We start from the raw sequence: 17,440 nt of genomic DNA, 5'->3' as shown, positions 1-17,440 counted from the left end.
CTGTACCAGAGAAAAAGAAAATCACTTCTGAAGAGCCCATCATCCAGGAGGTAGTAAACGCAGTGTAGCCAAGAGGCTGCTTCAGCCCCCTTTAAAGTAACCGAGGAAGTTGGCCCAGTTTTTTGGGAAGGCAGTCTCGCAATGCCTACCGCGAGTCACAAAAGTGTCAATGCCACTATTTATATAACCATTCCCACATTTAGGTTACTTCCAGTTTTATGCTTGGGACTAATGCTGCTATAAACACTCACATGTAGGGCTTTTTTTTCCCTCTGTTGAATTATTTCGTTAGGATGAACTCCCAGAAATAGACTTTGGGTTAAGGGGACTGAGACATAATTTTTGGTAAAATTGTAGTGAGTGTATAGCTTAGGGTGGCAATGTAGATTTGGAGTCTAAAGACCTGGGTTCAAGTCCTGTCTTTGTCAGTTACTAGTTATATGACCTTGGAGAATTCAGCTCTCTAAATTTGTTTTCTTATCTGTAAATCAGGAACTAGCATCCCATCCTAGCTATCTCACATAGTTCTGTTAAAGGTCAAATGAAAGAATGTGTGAAGGCACTTTGAAGACTCTTAAAGGTACCATTCAAGTATGTATTAATTCCATTAACATTTCAATCTTGCTTAAAGGCAGAGAAAAGACAAATGGAGGATCGTGTTCTTTACTAGAAAATTGGTCTATATGCAAGAGTGAAGCTCTGAAGCATTAGCTTTCTGTACTCGCCTCTCCAGTCATTCTCTGTAACAATTCCACTATTTTCGAGAATTTGCTATTTACTATCCAATCTACTTACATACAATCTTACTATTCCTAGCTTGCCAATTCTAGATCCTTTGTCGATTTTGCATAAAAGCTATTTCTTTAAAATTTCCATGTGATTGGGCAAAAAGCAAAATACGAAAGCACATGACAGTCTATGTCTGTTGTCTATGGCAACGTGTTTCTATCTTGTCTGCCCTCGCCAACTCTGGCAACAGTGACATAAATCAGCCACGCTTGATAAACCATTAAAAGAAGCTGTCCCTATATAATTAACATAATGCCTAATTATTCTCTAATATTCCAGTTCTATTTTTTAAAACATTTTCTCCTTTCTTGAAATGCATTTCATGTTCAGTTCATTTACAAAAACACAGATCTACTATTGTGAAAAGTGATCACTGCAATACTTTAGCCAGAGAACTATCAGTCACATAAATGTGAAAGACACAGAATCTTACCTCTCTAGTGGTTGAAGAAGGAAGAACAAAACCTTCCACAGAAAGTCCGTGACACTGCAAAACAGCAAAAACATGTTGTCACCAACGATATTCTGATAACTGGGAGGCTGCAAGGAGACACAGGCCAGTGAAAGACCCCACAACTCAAGTGTCCTTGCCAAGGGGTTATGACGACTGTGGCAACAAGCAGGGTTGGACTACAGGACACCCAACTTTCTAGTTAAGCATTCCCCATCAGCACTCCTGATCCCTTCACCCTGCTCTTCTTTCTCCTGTAGTATTTGTCCTCTTTTAGCATTCTGTATAATTTATTATGTTTGTTATTTACTGTTTGTCTCTCCCTCGTAGCATGTAATTTCCACAAGGTCAGAGACTGTGGTCTGTTTTCTTCTTTGCTTAGTGCACAGCAGATGCTCAGACACACTTTATGAATGAATGATATTTCATCTTCCCCCTCACCGTTAACTCAGTTGTTAAAAAGCAATGGCAATTAATGACTTGCCATTTTAGGTTTTAAATAAAGCAAGACATTATATATTAAACCAGATAAAGATTTTAATCCAACAGGTTTATCAACACTTCCATCCCATGTTCCTTAGGCCAAATAACAGTCTTCGTACAGAGAATTACCAGCCTTCAAATATATGTGCAAAGTGATTATGTTATATTCATATTCTGAGAAGAATGGAATGAAAAAACAGAGCATTTGTTTTCCCCCTCAGACCAGGATTCCAAGTTCAGGTTTTGATGCTGCCACAAAACACCCAATCTTCCTATTGACTGAAATGTTCCTTCTTTTATATTCTCACAGCCTGTGGTTTTACACTTTTATCATTACACATTTTGGGCTTGCATTATAGCTAACTACAGATTAAACACCTTGGTGAAATTGAATTGCTGTATGTAACCCAGGCATAACAGGACAGAGTACATATCTGTCACCACTGTGCTATAGAAGGCAGATGGAAGGTACTGTGTAAACGGAAGACTGCCGGAGCTGATAGTCTGAGGAATCAACTTCCACCTTTCCAAAAGATCACCTGATTCTGTCCCTGGAAGAATATTCATGTGCCAAGGGGAGAAACATAACTAAAGGTTTGGAAGTCCTGGATGAAGTATTCTTCAGGTTCTTGCCAAAGGCAATGAAGCAAAAAGTGCTACCTAAGACACTACGAATGAGACCTATGAAAGACGAAAGGGTCTTCTCGACCTTCTACATCTGTCACAATCATTACGGAGTGATGTCCCCTTAAACGTCTTTGGCAAACTAAGCCTTTGAAAGAAAACCAAAATTGATCACATCAACACAGTATTTGGACTATTAACATCATTATGACTTTGCACGTATTTAGTAGTTTTCATCCAGGAAAAAATATGGGTAAGGGCTTCTTATACAAACTCCCTAATGCCACAGTTGTTTGACTACAGTGACACTTGGTTATCAACAGCACACTGCTACAAATAACATTTCCACTCTACAATAGCTACAAAGAACATGAGCTCTTTATCACCAAACTCATTTGATTAGCAGCAAATGTATCACAATGTCCCACAATGTCCAACTATGGCTGAAAGCAGAGAAGTGATGATTTTTGAAATCTAATTTATAAACAACATCATAAGAACAACAGTCGAAAGAGACTAAATTATCAGTAATGTCAAAATAACAAATTAACTGTTTTGTTTTTATGTTTTCTTCTAGGTTTTGTCCATACAAGCCTATGACATCTATATAATTGCTGTGATGTCACGGGCGTAACATATTTCAGCCAAGAAGAATGAGGATTTCAAAGCAGAAAATAAAGAGACATCTGCAATGTGTATGCTCACCTTCTGCAAAACTTTCCATACTTTTTGATAAAATCCAATTGGGACTCTGTTCAGTGCACCATCCAACCTTCTTCGGCGTTGCCACTGACCTTGACGATTATCTTTAAATGTCTGTTCATCACATGCACTAGTAAAGGAGCCACTACTTAGAGTCATAGAGGTTCCAGGTGACTTGGGAGGAAAAAACAGGAGAGAAAAGAATACGAATCAAAAGTTATCTCTGTTCCTCTGATAAAGTATTATAGCATAGTGAATAAGAAACCCACTCTGCAGAATTCTACCACATATTAAGTGTAACACCCAAGATAAACTGGTTACAGTGAAGCTAGTAGACTTATGAGTAGCTAGCAGCAATGTAAACTAGTGCAATCCTTTTAGAAAGCAATCTAGTGGTATATATGAAGAGCAATAAAAATACTGATGACATGAAAGGTTTTTAGCTGTCTTTCTCTGGTTCTCTGTTAAACTTCTAGCTGGTAAATGGCTTAGTTTGTGGCTCTCATGGGCTATAACACAAGCCTCAATCAATTTAAAAGAACTGAAACCAGAGAAAGTATGTTCTCTGACTACAGTGACATGAAATTACTGTGTTTCAGTAAGACCTAGCGAGACAATCAGCTCTAATGCGTCTTTTGGAGCAAACATTAATATAAGACCCAGTCTTATTTTACTATAAGACCGGGTATAATATAATATAATATAATATAATATAATATAATATAATATAATATAATGAATATAATAAACATAATGTAATACTGGGTCTTATATTAATTTTTGCTCCAAAAGTCGTATTAGAGCTGATTGTCCGGTTAGGTCTTATTTTCGGGGAAACAGAGTAGAAATCAATTAACAGAAGGAAATTTGGGAAATAAATTTGGGAAGGAAATTTATAAATATGTGCAAATCAGACAACACACCCCTAAATAACCAGTGGGTTAGGGGAAGAAATCCAAGGAAAATTACAAAACACTCTGAGATTAATGAAAACCCAACATATCAAAAATTATGGTATACAAGCAAAGGACCTGAACACACTTCTCCCAAGAAGACATACAAACGGCCAAGTAGACATATGAAAAAATGTTCAACATCACTAACCATCAGAGAAATGCAAATAAAAACCACAATGAGATATCACCTCACACCAGTTAGAATGGCTATCATCAACAAGACCAATAATAAGTGTTGGAGAGGCTGTGGAGAAAAAGGAACCTTCATACACTGTTGGTGGGAATGCAGACTGCTGCAGCCGTTATGGAAGGCAGTGTGGAGCTTCCTCAAAAAATTACGAATAGAATTACCATATGACCCAGCAATCCCTCTCCTGGGTATCTACCCAAAAAATCTGAAAACATTTATACATAAAGACACGTGTGCTCCAATGTTCATTGCAGCTTTATTTATGGTGGCCAAGACATGGAAACAACCAAAGTGTCCTTCAGTAGATGAATGGATAAAGAAGACATGGTATATATACACACAATGGAATACTACTCTGCCATAAGAAAGGATGAAATACTGCCATTTGCAATAACATGGATGGATCTTGAGATTATAATGGTAAGCAAAACAAGTCAAACAGAAAAAGCAGAGAACCATATGATTTCAATGATATGTGGTCTATGAACCAAAAACAACAAAAGAACAAGACAAACAAATGAGAAACTAAAACTCATAGACACAGACAATAGCTTAGTGGTTACCAGAGGGTAAGCGGGGAAAGGGATAGTAGAAGAGTGAAAAGGGGATCAAATATACAGTGATGGAAGGAGAACTGACTCTGGGTGGTGAACACACAATGTGATATATAGATGATGTATTACAGCATTGTACACTTGAAACCCAAGTAATTTTACTAACCATTGTCACCCCAATCAATTTTAATTTAAAAAAAAAGACCCTAGGCTGCTGATAGTGGGGTCAACGCATAAAGTGTATTCAGACTATTTTACCAAACCAAATATTAATAGTTTTGAGTTTTTAGATTAACTTCTCCTCTGTCTCTGTTCTCCTTTATTAATGTGAATGTGACAGAGTTGGCCATATCTCACTCTGTTAATTCATTACAGGGTATTTGGTTATGGTCGACAGAAATATCAAGATTGTTTCCAATAGTTTTCCATTTTTTGTTTGGTTGTCACTGGCCTAATGTCATCTGGCCTTAATCTCTTCAGCCTAAGAAATTTGAAATCATAGACCATTATGAATCATTGATTTAAACCAAGGAAATTTAACCAGAGATCAGTCTTCCATGAGGGCACTACTGTATTTCCAGTGCATGGCATGAAATTAGCACTCATTTAATATGTACTGTATGAATTAACCATCAGAAGAATAGCTAACCCAGTGGTTGTCAAAAGTGCATGAGAATCACCTAGAAATCTCTCTGATTCAGTAGGCCTTGGGTGGGGACCAAGATTTTACATTTCTAAGAAGTTCCCAGGGGATGCTGAGGCTGTCTAGTACAGTGCCTGGTGCACAGAAGGCATATGATTAATTGTATTAAAGAATAAATGAATATCAGATACTTAACAAATAGTTATGAAACTGAATTTTGTTTTCTGAAATGGAAAAGAGGCAGGAGTTTGAACCCCCTTTCTTGCCTTTTTGGGAATGAAATGGAAAGATTTCACTCCTATACATGAAGTTGATTTGTATTTATTTTAATTCATAATTCATTTTCTTTTCAATCAGTATATGTCATGATTTATATAACAGGATATTCAAAGCACTTGTGAATGGTATATAATACAAAATAACAGCAGTTACCAGAAAAGACGGTGACATCAAATCGATACCCAGTGTATGGCCACCATTGGACTATGGAAAAAAAAGTGAGAAAGTACAATTTTAAAAGACACGAGGCAAAGCAACCAATATTGATGTCTTTAAGTTATTATTACAGTAAACTTACAACAATTTGAGTAACTAGCCAGCATGCTATCATTAAAAAAGCTGATGAAATAACCTTACTGTAAAAGTCATGGTAAAGGGTAAAATAAATAAAACTACCGTAAAAATATTTTTCCATAATCAGAAACGGGGGCACTGGTGAGTGGTAGGGAAAAGGGCTTAAAACAATACAAAATACCAGATAGGCAGGTGAGGATGGAAATTAATATGTGGAAATAAAAAAGGAATGAAAATTTAGGTCTCTCAATTGTCTAAATTAGTCTTAATGATTTTGGCTTTCTCTAAGTCCTATAGGTAGTGAATGTGGAAAAAAAATGAAATGATATATAGCTGGTCAAGTCCTTAATAGCCTATTAATCTACCGTGTTTCCCTGAAAATAAGACCTAGCTGGACCATCAGCTCTAATGTGTTTTTGGAGCAAAAATTAATATAAGACCCAGTATAATATAATATAATTTAATAATATAATACCAGGTCTATAAAATACAATATAATATAATATAATACAATACAATATAAATATAAATACCCGGTATTATATAATATAATATAATATAATATAATACTGAGTCTTCTATTAATTTTTGCTCCAAAAGATGCATTGGAGCTGATGGTCCGGCTAGGTCTTATTTTCGGGGAAATATGGTAGCTGGGAACATGAACTTCAAGTTCTAAATATATAATGAACTTGTAAGTGATATTGTATGACTATATACAATCTTTCAACCAAAACAAGAATTGTTTACCAACAACGTCAGTCAGTTTAACTCTTCAGTACGAAATGTAGTTCTTTCACTTTTCAGATAGGAAAATGTTCTGATTATCCAAATTATATCTGGGAAAAAACCTGTAGAGTGAACATTTTTCTCTCACAAGGCCCATTTTTATTCCCTTGTATACTATAAACGTGAAAGGGTGGCTGAAAAGTGTATTCAAATTAAGTTTACTTCGAATTAAACTTTAAGCATTGGTTTGTTCTTTTCCTAAATGGACTTCTAAAAAGAATTTCTATCTTGCCTCCCCTCTTCTGGATGAGATTTAATAGTGCAAAACTACCATAAGTCTATTTTGAAAGCAGGAAGAGGAGTTTTAAGCTTTTCATAAAAATTTCTGGGAGAGACCAAATTAGTATCTTCTCAAATTGGGCTTTAAAATCCCACGATTTCCCAGAGTTCTCAAAGAAGCCTTGGAAGCTGGTGTTAACTATTTCTTTGTAAAACACAGTAAGTCATCTACTCTCATCTGTAGGGAAAAGTGAGTAAGCGACTACAATGTGGTGTTTGTTGATTCCAACCAACTCCCAGGCTAATTTAAATACCTGTCCTCTGTGTGTCCACAACACCTTTCATACACCTCTATCAAGACAATGATAAAAATGTAATTTCAGGACAATACCTGAAAACAGATTTTCAAAAAGGACCCTCACTTAATCTTGTGTTCTCTCTAGTATCTGTTCTTAAAACTAAGAAATCTAAGTCTAGTTTCATAAAGAAAATTAATTCCAAAATGACATGTTAATCATAACAAGAGGAACTCCGGATTTTAATCTCTTGCTATCAGATACAAATGACTTTTCTCCTAAAATGAACAAAATAGTTTGGTCCAGAAAAAGGAAAGCTATCAACAAAGTGATTTCTATAAAGGAGAATCAAACAAGCTAGTCTATGGCTTGTCATCTTATTTGTACAAAGGCCATGAGCTCATGCATGTTATGTAGAATGAAAGGCAGGTTAAACTATGTGAAATTTAACTAGGGTGAAAGACTCTAGTTCTTTCACCTGACTCTCAGTTGACATAGATAGTCTATGAAATTCCACCTGGAAAACATATAGCTCAAATTAAACTTGAATATGAAACAAAATCCATAATCCCAACAATATGATTCCAAAAAAATGTTCTTAAACATGTCACTACCTCAGCTAATCTCCCAAGAAGTATCTTACCTGCTTTATCTCACTTTTTAACTGCGTGATCCCAGTTCGTTCAGTTTTAGTTGCTCCAACAGCACCAATTTCGTGGATAGAAATAGCAGGGCTGGTATTTGAATCACTGGGGCGCACTACATAGCATGACACACCAAAGACAGAGACAGGTTCCAATTTTTTTAAACACCACATTTAGAAGGCTTTTACATTAATAAAACAAACAACTATAGCCTTGCTATTCCAAGTGTGCACCATGGACCAGGAGCATCACTATTACCGAGGAGCTGGTTAGTGGACTCTCAGGTCCCACTCCACACCTCCTGAATCAAAGTCTGCACTTTAGCAAGCCCCCCAGCTGTACAGTAAGGCTTGAGGAACACTGCGTTATAACTTTGCTTTACCACTCTAAGGACTGGTATCCATCCAGCTAACACATATATATGAATATTTAGTTCTCCTAAGCCTAGAAATTGAGCATGAGAGAGAAGCCTTTTCATTTGCTCTGGTGTTTTAGGTACTCGATACCAAATACCACGGCCGACCACCAAGTGCAGGTGGAAGATTAATTTGTGGTGGGCCCCTAGATGTATCTGAATTTAAAGGTGAAAGGATATATCAGATGTAGCGGAGCAGCTAGACACACACATACGCATACTTGTGCACACACATACACACCACTGTAAGTGCCACTAAATTATTGCCAATTGGAATACAAGAAAGTTTCAGATAATGTGGGTTGTTTGTTGTCCTAAAGTAGAGACTTACACTTAGGATAATTTAAGGGAATGGATAAAACACTTCGAAACAAAATTATCTGATGGTAATCCACTTAGTTGATATTACCATTTAAGGAAAAAGAATGAGACATATAGTGGTTTCCAAATCTTGTTCCAGAAGACAGCTTTGCTTTTTAACTGTTTCATATATTGGGGCTCTATTTATTTTGGGGGGAAGGTTCCTTTGATAAAAGAAAAACAGTTGAAAATCAACAAGACACTTAAACACTCTACGATGAAACCGCAGTTATTCACTCTTACCGCTTCGTTCTACCCCGAACTCCTTGCCACTGAGAATGTGATGCAGGAGGTTCTTCATGGCAGAAGGACTGAGATTCATCAGGCCATCTGTGGCTTCTTCGGCTAGTTAGCAGAGATGTTAGGGCAGAGAGGTCTCTAACTGGCCTGCCATCCCCACCCTATTTTTCTCTATTTCTTTCTTACTTAGACCTTCTGAGCCACGTGATTAGAAAAGTAGAATTACAAACTGAATTTCTAGCACCATACTACCTAGCTATTGATCCTGCAATAGATTTTTAATCATTTAAGGACGACTCTCCAGTTCATAGATTGACCAGGTCCTTGATTTCTTCTTCGCCCCCCTCCACACCATTAGGGTACTCAGTAGAACCTTTATTTGATGGTCGGGAGGATGAAAGGAGAACCACAGAACTGGAAGCCAGTCAGAAAGGCAATGAATGTATATCTGCAGATGGACTATGATTATCAAAACTTCTCGGTCTGGAAATATAGAGACTTAAAAGAGAATAGATATGAATCTATGAAATCACAAAAAATATCAAGAAGATAACTTGAACTTGTTCATCAACATTAGACACTTATTAAGAGTTCCCTACATGTAGGTCATGATTTTAAACAATGTGAGTACAAACATGGTACTTGACCTTGAGAGGCTGACCAATTGCTTGGGAGAGATTGGACATGTAAACAAGATAAACAACAATAAAACATGACTATACTAAGTGCCCAATGAGGGGTGCGTAAAATTAGTGGGAAGACTGTTGAAGTAGGAGGTACAGGACAGACTGTTGAGGGCCTTGAATATCAGACCTGGGGATCTTGACTTTATCCTATAAGAAATAAATAGCTATGCTTTTGATGAATGCACAGGAAAAAAGATCCATAACAGGTCATTAAGGAAAAGTGAACAATGTTTGGGGGTTCATCCCTCATTGAATAATCAGACCCTCATAAAACATCCCTTGATACCACAGCTAGAGAATATGTATATGTAATGCATTTAATCCATGACAACGTGCTAAACTGGACATCATCTGGAATCAAGCCAACCTGCACTCAATTTCCACTATTTACGAGCTGTATAATTTTGGGCAAGCTTTTTAACCCTCTGAGACTGTTTCCTCACTGGTAAAAGTGGGACAAAAATACTTTCTCCAGAGCTGTAAGGAGTAAATGTGATAATGTGTGTAGATATAAAGCAAAAAGCACAGTGTCTGGCATACGGTCAGTATAAAATAATCACTGGCTCTCTTCCTTTAAAGGGTTACTTAAATATAATATTAATTGTCTCATGTAATTTAAGTTAGACTCAAATAAATAAATTTAGGCACTTGTTCACAGCTCAATTAAAAACCTTTTAGGAAAATTTAACTGAAAAAATGGCTAAAACTGAGTTTTGCAATTGTGGTTTTATTTTAGTTTGCAATCTCTGTCTCCATTCTTTTGCCATTGTTGAAATAAGACAAATCCCAACGGAAAAAAGTCATGCCATGGGGGTCCCCTTTTGCCCCCTTCACACTTTATATAATTCTGCTCTACAGCGTCGAAGAGAATAGGATCCTCGTGTCCAGAAACCACCTCAAGCTGGATGTGAGCTCCAGATCACTAGGAGTTAGGAGGCATGTAGCAATGGGGAGTGCAGAGCCCCCAAGTGGCGGAGTTTTGAACAACTGTTCTCAACAGATTTAGGTTTTGAAACTCCGCCACTTGGGGGCTCTGCACTCCCCATTGCTACATGCCTCCTAACTCCTAGAGGGATCTGGAGCTCACATCCAGCTTGAGGTGGTTTCTGGACATGAGGTTCCTATTCTCTTTGACGCTGTAGAGCAGAATTATACAAAGTGTGAACAAAATTGCTATATGCAGCTTCTGAGCTACTGATAAAAAGGTTTTAGTTTTCTTTCCCTCCTGGTCCCAAACTCAGTAGACTTACATTGGAAGTGAATTCTGCCTAAAATACTTCCTAAGTTGAATACCTGAGCACCGAAGGGACTGGGCCAGTTCTGTTGCCATAACTTGAATGATCAGACCAATTCGAAGTCGAAACATTTCGGCAAAGAGGCCAGGCTGAGTTCGCATATACATGGCTAGATATACCAGTATTTCCTGTGTGCAGAATGGATAGAGACAAACATTATGGTGCACGTCCCACAAGGCCTATTTGGTGGTCAGTTGCCAGGTCAACTGTAAACAAACTTTAAAATATCAATCAGCATATTAGGCTTTATAACTCTGCTCACCTGTGTCAGGATTGAAATGTTCATGTCCCCTTCACTGGCCTCATCTATCAGCTGCGTGAGTGCTTCATAGGGCAGAGGTCTGAGGAAGAAGAGTAAAGAAAGACAAAATTCTGCAAGTCCTTCAACCTAAATCTGTTGAGAACATCAAAAAGCTCCTTCCAAGTGCAAGTTGCTGCCTCCACATTTCATCACTACTGGGAGCCAGCTGGCTCTTTCAGCCCTCAAAGTTCATTGCCTCCCAAACCACCCTGGTGCCTATCAACTCAAGAGGGCTCTCCTCTCTCCTCTCTCAACCTTGACTGCCATTCTCCTTCGAAAGTTTATTTAAAACTCACTCTATCTATGGTGTCCTTCCACAGCAGTCTTTCATGGTTAATTCTGAACACTTCACAAATGACTATTATGGCTAGAAAGTAATAAACTAAGTTTAAGCTGTACCTTTTGGAAGCCATTTTATTACTTTACAATCACATCTTATAGAGTTATACTAATTTTCTATAGTTTCATCATTTTACAGAGAGAGAAAGAGAGAGATGCACACCTCCTCCCATACTTCTGATTTTGCTCTTGATACTAAGCACTCTAGGGGCATGGGGTATGGACCATGCCATATTCTTTGGGACTGCCCACAGTAAGGCACACCTTGTTTTATTGCACTTTGTTGCACTTTGCAGATGCTGCATTTTGATCAACATCAAGGCAGAGTGCCACCAGCAAAAAGATTATGACTCATTAAAGGCTCAGATGATGATTAGCACTCTTTTTTTTTGTACATAAATGTTCATAACAGCTTTCTTCATAATAGTCCCATATTGAAACCAACTCAAACATTCATCAACAGATGACTGAATAAACAAAACGTGATACATCCACACAATAGAATATTACTCAACAAAACGAATGTACCAACTACTGATATAGACGCAATCTGGATGTATTTCAAAAACATTATGCTGAGTGAAACAAGCCAGACAAAAAAGAGTGCATACTATATGCCTCTATTTATAAGTTTTAGAAAATGGAAAACTAATTCATAGAAAGCCTATCAGTGGTTATCCAGGTTGAGGGCTATGGAGGAGTTATTTACTAACTGCAGGGGACATAAGAGAACTTTTTGAATAACAGCAATATTCTGTGTCTCGGTTGTAGTTACATGAGTGTATATGTTTGTCAAAACTTATTAAACTGAATACTTAAAACAGATGCATTTTTATTTTATGTAAATTTATCTTAATTTAGCTAATTGGAATTTTAAAATGTGTTCATCCTCTTCCTTCTCTATCACCTCCGACAACTAATCAGTTTTTCAATTCTCTTGACTCAACTTCAAACATGTTTCTCAAATGAGTCTGTCCTCTCTTGCTCTCTGTTGCCCAGTGTTAGTTCAGGTCCTCAATATCTCTCCCCTGTGCCCATGTGAGAGCCTCCTGTCTTTCCACACTCTCACTCCCCTGAACTCCAGCCAATGTTTTCCTTCTCACCACTCTTAATGATTAGCACTCTTAGAAAAAAGGTCCTTTTAATTAAGGTATGCACATTGTTGTTATGAATACAGTGCTACTGCACACTGAACAGACTGAAGTACAGTGTAAACATAACGTTTATATGCACTGGGAAACCAAAAAATTCCTGTGACTTGCTTTATTGCCATATTCACTTTCTTGCGGTGGTCTGGAACCAAAGCCACAGTATCTCTGAGGTGTGCCTGTAGTCACAAAATTGACCTGATTTGTGATAAAAGGCTCTGTTTGCCAGGAGCAAGGTGCTATGGGTCAAATTGTGTCCCCCAAAGTTCGTATGTTGAAACCCTAAGCCCTAGTACTTCAGACTGTGACTACACAGATACACACACACACACACACACACACACACACACACACACACACAGGGAAGAAATATGAAGAGACATAGGAAGAAGAGGCCTATGGAGAGAGGCCTGGGACAAAGTACAAAGAAGAGCTGATTATTTGTGTGGGTACTAATTCCAGTTGCCTTAGTTTTTGTTTTGTTTTATTTTGTTTTGGATGGGGGTTTTGGGAAAGCCAATAAGAAAAAAACAATACAAAAGAAAAATAGCACAAAAGCAAAAGCAAAATACATTTGAGCACTATTCCCTGTGAGTTTCCTCCTTCCTTTACTGTGCGCTGTCATTGTCAACACTGTCACATTGAGTGTGTCTGCCAGAAGGTCACACATGTAGGACGTTACAGCCCAGCTCACAGCTCCTCGACATAAAAGGCATTCGGAGCCATACTCACGCAGAGATGGTCTTCTCTCGGGGCTCTGGAGGGAGGCCCACTGTCAGGTGTTTCTGGTGGGACAGCAGGTCTGTGCAGGCCTATGGACACAGCACAACAACACGGATGTCCATGAAAATGACTCTCCTTTGCCTGGAAACCTTTCCTACCTCTTAACTTAATGACACACCAAACTCTCTTTCTCGGGAAATACCGTGCAGATCAGAAAAGAGGCATTTCTTTCTAGGAAGGGACCAGGAGGCATGTTATTTCCTAAGAGGTAGGAACTTTTGGCCTAGTATAAATTCACTCTTAAGATCTATAATTCGTAGCTTCTACCATCTCTGTAAGTCTACAGTTTATGTGCTTCAGTATTGTACACTTGACATTCAAAAAGGTAACTGAATGTTGGAAACTTTCTGTTGCAAAGACAATATCTCAAAGATGAGAGGCTGTGGCTTCTTTAAAAAATAGTACAGAAACGAATTTTTCAAAAGCACCCCACTTAGATTTGGTGTACATGTAAGAAGAATTCATGGCACCTCATCAAGTGCTTCCACCTTCTTCCTTAAGATCCCAGAGATGCATCGGATCAGGCCCCAGTGACGAATATCTCCAGCTTTGCCATACAGTTCAGTAAGCAGCTCTCTGACTGTCGCACTCCCCTCATCATACAATCCAGTGTCCCAGTCAGGTCCTCTGCAATGTTCAAAACATTACTAATAAGTAAAGCTCTCAGCAACAATTTTCTGTTTCAGTGTTATAATGGATATGCCTGTTTTTTGATAGGCCTCTCTCAATAGCAAATGAATGTTATTGATTAAGAGTCCTTGTAAAACTGTGATTAGTACTCAACCCTGGAAGTCAAATACCGAGACAAGTCTTAGTTTCACCTATGTGTTGTGACAAAACGTATTGTTTTCTCTCTTCACGGCTTCAACAGTACTGATAATTTAAACACTTTTTGTTATTTTAAGCCAGTGAGTTTTGGGGTGATTTGTTATACAGTAATAGACAGCTGGAATACATATGTAATGATCTTCAAAATATATAGTTTTAGTGGAAAAAGGTAAGGTTCAGAGCAGCGTATATACTATATTGGGGTGAACAGGTGTAAAAGTATATACGTATATATCTATATTTATTTACATTTGCATAAAGTGTTCCTGGACGGATACACAAAAAAACAATAGTATTGATGGGCAGCGAGGAGGAGGACCAGGTATCTGGGGAACAGAGGTGGGAGAAAGACTTCTCTTTACCCTTTCACTATGTCCTTTTGTATTTTAAAAAGTTTGAACCATGATGATGTATTATCTATTCCATATATTTCACTATATTAAGTGTTATATATTTTTAATTTTAATATACTTACATTATATATTTATATAATAAATATACTAAATATATTGAATGTAATATATATTTCTTACAACATGAAATAAAAAGTGCTATACGAAGAGTCATCAACGGATTGAAAAACCGGTGAATGAAAGTTTGAAGAATAACAAGATATTTACACAGGCTCAAAGTACATCCCCACAAGACATTCATTAATTACAAAGTGTAACATAACTTTACAGTAGAGGAATGTGGAAGATACTACCTTAACCAAGTGATCAAAGTAACCAGTGATGGGATTCATCAATACTAGATGACACACAGAGAAGAACTCAGCTGCCAAAAATGTATAACCTGAATTCATTATGAGGAAACATAAGCTAAATCAAAATTTAGGGACATTCTGCAAAATAACTTGTCTGTATTCTTCAAAAATATGTTCCTTGTTTCCCCGAAAGTAAGACCTAGCTGGTCTATTGCGTCTTTTGGAGCAAAAATTAATGAAAGACCCAGTATCATATATTATACTATATTATATTATATCAGATAATCAGCTGTAATGCGTCTTTTGGAGCAAAAATTAATATAAGACCTGGTATTATATATCATATTATATTATATTATATTATATTATATTATATCCGGTCTTACATTATAGTAAAATAAGACTGGGGCTTATATTAATTTTTGCTCCAAAAGATGCATTAGAGCTGATTGTCCGGCTAGGTCTTATTTTTGGGGAAACACGATGTAACATGAAAAATAAAGACTCAGGAACTATTCCAGATTAAAGGAGAGCAGGGACACATGAGAAATGAATGAAACGCATAATTTAGATTTTCTTTTGCTATAAAGACATTGGGACAACCGACAAATCTCAATGAGGTCTATAGATTAAATAATAGTATTGTCTTAACATTATTTTTCAGGTTTTGGCAATTGTATTGTGTTTAAACCAGAGAATGCCCAGTCTTTAGGAAATACACACTGAAGTATTTAAGGGTAGAAGGGGATCATGTCTGCTATTTACTCTGAAATGGTTCTGAAAAATATGTGTGTGATGATGATGACGGTGGTGATGATGATGATGGGGGGGATTAAGACTCAATGTAAACATCTGACGAATCTGGCCGAAGGATATTCAGAAATTTCTTTTTGTACTATCCTTACAACTTTTCTCTAAGTTTGAAATGGTCAAAATAAACATACATGCATACATACATACATACAGAAAATGAAAAGAGGTGCTGTGAGATCCCACAATCTGGGAAGATCCTTCTTATTCCCAGAGATCAGAGAAAGGTTCACGGAGGTAACAGATGAACCAGGCTTTGACAGATAGCTAGAACTATTACAAGAAGAGATGGTACAAAAGAGTAGTCCAGGCAGAGGAAAAACATGAGCCAAGGTATGAACATGGTCATGTGTAGGCTGTGTTTAGGATATGATACGTAGTAGACTGTTTTGGTGGGAGTATTCACACTGTGGGGGGGGGAGCAATGGAAGATAAATATTGAAAGTCAGACCCTAGAGGGTGTAGATTTGGCCACTGATTCCCAATGGTACTGGTGATGTTACAGGGAGAGGTAGGGGACCAGGATGAGTTGCAGACAATAACAGAGTTTCAAGTCTGGGTGACTGAAAGAATGATGATATCATGAATTAGGTTTGGAAGTAATACGTTTCTGGTAAAAAAAGTGAATTTGATTTTAGACGTGTTGAATAAGAAGACATATAAAAATAAATTCCAAGTAGATTAAAAACCTAAATTTTTAAAGAAAAATTATTAAAGTTATTTAAAATATTTTTAAATTCTGAAAGGGGAGAAGGTTTCTCCCATTCATGACAAGAAACCCAGAAGGAAAAGACCGATCCATTTGGCTATATAAAAACTTAACTTTTGCATAGAGAAAGACATATACTCATACACAAAGTTAAAAAGTAATTCTTTGGACAAAAATATTCACAACAAATATAACAAACAAAATAGTAATGTCTAATATCCACAAGAAAAATATAAATAAACCAATAAAGAACACACAAAAGTTATGAACAGATGATTCACAGAATGAATACTAGCCAATAGACGTCGGAAACCCCACCTCTCAACTGCTACTCTTACATCCATGAGGGACGTTGGGCAGAATTCCAAGTGTATTTACAGTGAAAATCAGACACAATGTGCTCAAGTGCTTTGATATTTCCCGGACTACCAGTGTTAGGGAGGCTGCAGGGTTCAATCAGATGTCATGGTGAAGTTAGCATGACGTACAGGATCAGATGAAGAAAACACATGTATCAGGAGCAGAAGAATTGGTAGTCAACTGTGGAATATCTGAGTTGGTGGGAAGGCATGAGCTCTTCAAGTACAACTCCCTTCATTGGCCCATGTCAACTACCCTGCTGAATCATCAGTTTTCATTCAAGCTAGTCATTCTGTCCTTACCCATATCTCTTTTCATCTTCTCCACCTTTTCATTACTCTGCATTTAGCATTATGCCTGGCACATAGTGAGTACTCAACAGATACTTGTTAAATAAAGTACCCTATCTAAAGAAAAAAATACAGAAACAAACCTATGAAAAGAGTAATACCCACGTCCTTTTTTGGTAATACCATAACCCGCTTTATTGAGTGGCACTTGGCAGGGTTGTATGAGAGGCAAGGCCCTCAGAGCATGAGACCATCCG

General features: G+C 37.4%; 1 protein-coding gene across 3 annotated transcripts in view; it reads right to left on the bottom strand.

The window, feature by feature from the left end:
- Window positions 1-17,440, bottom strand: part of PHKA1 (phosphorylase kinase regulatory subunit alpha 1) — a 73,501-nt gene that overhangs the window by 3,295 nt on the left and 52,766 nt on the right. For all 3 annotated transcript variants that reach the window (XM_033107620.1, XM_033107614.1, XM_033107610.1), the window contains 9 exons: window positions 13,951-14,107; window positions 13,430-13,509; window positions 11,172-11,250; window positions 10,908-11,037; window positions 8,932-9,033; window positions 7,913-8,028; window positions 5,825-5,875; window positions 3,053-3,223; window positions 1,223-1,276 (listed from right to left, as the gene is read on the bottom strand). In XM_033107620.1, the coding sequence (XP_032963511.1) occupies window positions 1,223-1,276; window positions 3,053-3,223; window positions 5,825-5,875; window positions 7,913-8,028; window positions 8,932-9,033; window positions 10,908-11,037; window positions 11,172-11,250; window positions 13,430-13,509; window positions 13,951-14,107 (940 nt within the window). The remainder of the gene's footprint in view (window positions 1-1,222; window positions 1,277-3,052; window positions 3,224-5,824; window positions 5,876-7,912; window positions 8,029-8,931; window positions 9,034-10,907; window positions 11,038-11,171; window positions 11,251-13,429; window positions 13,510-13,950; window positions 14,108-17,440) is intronic.

This window comes from Rhinolophus ferrumequinum, chromosome X (genome assembly GCF_004115265.2).
Source record: "Rhinolophus ferrumequinum isolate MPI-CBG mRhiFer1 chromosome X, mRhiFer1_v1.p, whole genome shotgun sequence".
NCBI classification, from domain to species: Eukaryota; Metazoa; Chordata; class Mammalia; order Chiroptera; family Rhinolophidae; genus Rhinolophus; species Rhinolophus ferrumequinum.
Note: the sequence above shows the minus strand (reverse complement) of the source record. Positions and strands in the feature narration are given on the sequence as shown.